This window comes from Uranotaenia lowii, chromosome 2 (assembly GCF_029784155.1).
Source record: "Uranotaenia lowii strain MFRU-FL chromosome 2, ASM2978415v1, whole genome shotgun sequence".
NCBI lineage: Eukaryota > Metazoa > Arthropoda > Insecta > Diptera > Culicidae > Uranotaenia > Uranotaenia lowii.
In genome coordinates, this window is record NC_073692.1 from 24,234,860 (window position 1) to 24,237,787 (window position 2,928).

Genomic DNA, 2,928 nt, shown 5'->3' on the forward strand with positions numbered 1-2,928 from the left:
TCAGATTCAGATTTCAGATTCAGATTTCAGATTCAGATTTCAGATTCAGATTTCAGATTCAGATTTCAGATTCAGATTTCAGATTCAGATTTCAGATTCAGATTTCAGATTCAGATTTCAGATTCAAATTTCAGATTCAAATTTCAGATTCAGATTTCAGATTCAGATTTCAGATTCAGATTTCAGATTCAGATTTCAGATTCAGATTTCAGATTCAGATTTCAGATTCAGATTTCAGATTCAGATTTCAGATTCCAGATTTCAGATTCAGATTTCAGATTCAGATTTCAGATTAAAGTTTCAGTTTCGAATTTCAGATTCACATTTCAGATTCAGATTTCAGATTCAGATTTCAGATTCAGATTTTAAAATCAGATTTCAGAGTCAGATTTCAGATTCAGATTTTAGATTCAGATTTCGTATTTAGATGTAAGATTCGAATTTCAGATTCAGATTTCATGTTCCAATTTCAGATTCGGATTTCAGATTCAGATTCAAATTTCAAATTCTAATTTCAGATTCAGATTTCAGTTTCAAATTGGAGATTTATATTTCAGATTCAAATTTAAGATTGAGATTTCAGATTCTTATTCAAATTTAATATTGAGATTCCAGGTTCTAATTTTGAGATCAGGTTTCAGATTCAGATTTCAGAGAAGGGTTTTATATTCAGATTCGGATTAAAATTTTTCATTCAGATTTCTAGTTGAAGGTATCAGGCTTAGATTTATGTTTCAGGTTCAAATTTCAGATTGAGATTCAATATAAGAACTCACTTCGAGATTTTCACCCCAAAATGATTATTTCTACGATTATTTAATTTATGTTCCATGGTTCCCATCACTTGCCTTTTATATTCGTTTTTAACAATTCGTTTTCTCAATTTTTTTTCATTTTTTCTTATACTCAAACAAATTCTAGAGAAAAATTATAACGGCCAAGTTTCCCTTCGAATCGACACAAAAAATGTGTTCCATCCCAACCCACTTCTCCCGTGAGTGAAATATTTCTAAGGCTATGATTCTGAATAAAAAATAAAAATAAAATAATAAAAAAGTATTAAATTGTACGATTGAATTCATGTCTTTTTAAGGTTTTTTTTCGAAGGTAATTACTATAACAATTTTCGCATAACCTTCACCGAAACCACACATCGCGTTACGCCTCGGTCGTATGCTGCTGCTCGGTTGGAATAGATTGCTCGTTCGGTCTATTCGAATCGAGCAGCAGCACCAGCAGCATACGACCGGGCATGGAAACGGTATGGGCATGACAGTCGCCCGTGACAGTCCTGCGCAAAACTGTCACGCCCTACAGCCGACAGTTAGGATGAAATTATTTGCGAAACAGGAGGCATGAAAGAATGAAAATCGAACTGTCGGTTCGGTTCGCTACAGCTTAAAGCACAACACTTTCGGCAGCGCAAGCTTTAGCCGATTGTTCAGATACAATCTTCGTTCCCGAACGTGTGCGACGTAGCCGAAGCGTTTTTATTCGTCACCGACGGTACAGCAGCGAACCGAGTGGAAAGGCAAACCGAGACAGTTTGTTCGGCGAAGAAAAAGCTGTCATCGCAATGCAGTACTTTTGGGAAGCCTGCCGGTAGGAACGAGACTAGCAACGACGCAGCGAGGTGATTAGACCAAATGAAGTGTGATGTGGCGTATGTTGGATGCCCAAGAAGTTGGAGATCGGTTGCCATAGACCTATTCGTTAATTGAAGGAATATTGTTCATCAGATTATGACGTGAGACGGAAAACCATGTAAATAATTAAATAAAATGTGTTAAGTCATTTCTGTCAGACGCTCTAGAGCTTATTTCTTTCTATTACGATTTCTTTGCTAGTCTCCAGCAAAATTGAAATCAGGGAATTTGCTAAGGTTCTTTTATTAGCATAACATGGGCAGAAAGTATTTGATTGAAACAGAAAAAGTGGCTTTCTCGAACAAAAGTTTACCATTTTCCCATTCAAAAATTCTGTGTGCTTTAATCTAATTTTAAAAATCTGAAAATTTGAGCTTAAAGAAAAACATTTTGAGCGTTGAAGTTTAAAAATTTAAATTTTACACAGCATAGTGTACCCTAGAATTTAATAAGAAAAAAAAATGGTTGCCTGAAATACCACACATTATTTGGAAACTAATGATCACTGTTTCCAAAGAAGCTCACTCATTTATTTATGTCACTATCAATTGTTGGTCTGTTACAAAAAAAAATACTAAACAATTCTTTTTCAATTAATCTCTTGGATATTTCCGCACAGCCGGTTTTCTAGTCGGAGGGGTAGGAACATCCCGGATGCAGATGGCTTCGTCCTCCCGATGGCAGGCGTTATTGATGACGTCAAAAATCAGCCGCGGACCACACTGCCTATCGTGGTGCGTTTCATCGATGCACAGAATGTACCGGGTACAGTCCTCCGGATTCGGGTGGAACGATATTCCGGTGTTTCCAAAGCAGGGACTGCCCATTGCCGCACTGCTGCCGCCCATCAGCAAAACAACAACCAGAGCAGCTGCTCCAAGCCGAAGTCGATACACTGGAAATCCAAAGGTTTCTATACTAAACTATATGATTATCTATCTCTATATTAATGGACTTACTCGTTCAAGAAAAAATCACTTTCTTATGTTCGTCGTTCGTCAATTATTTGGAAATGATAGACGAAATTGCAAACAATTTCGTTTTATTGGCTCAATCAATCTTAGAGGTTTGACGGGCCAAAACATCTGATACCAGCACTATCAGTATGTTATGGCTACCATTTTTATCGTTTAGATAAAAATGACATGCTTCGGATTCCCTGTTGCGAAATTAAATTTCAGGAATTCCATTTTTAATTATACTGAAAGTGGTTACAATTAGGCACAGTTTCTTTTTAAGTTCTTTAATCATCATCAGTATCTTTATTAGCGTTCTAGAAGTT

At 36.3% G+C, this 2,928-nt stretch overlaps 1 protein-coding gene across 1 annotated transcript; it reads right to left on the reverse strand.

The window, feature by feature from the left end:
• Window positions 1-2,119: 2,119 nt before the first annotated feature.
• Window positions 2,120-2,653, reverse strand: LOC129744236 (uncharacterized). Its single transcript, XM_055736656.1, has 2 exons — window positions 2,606-2,653; window positions 2,120-2,541 (listed from the first exon to the last, which is right to left on the reverse strand). Coding segments are annotated over exons 1-2 (303 nt in total). The 5' UTR covers window positions 2,607-2,653; the 3' UTR covers window positions 2,120-2,239.
• Window positions 2,654-2,928: the final 275 nt, after the last annotated feature.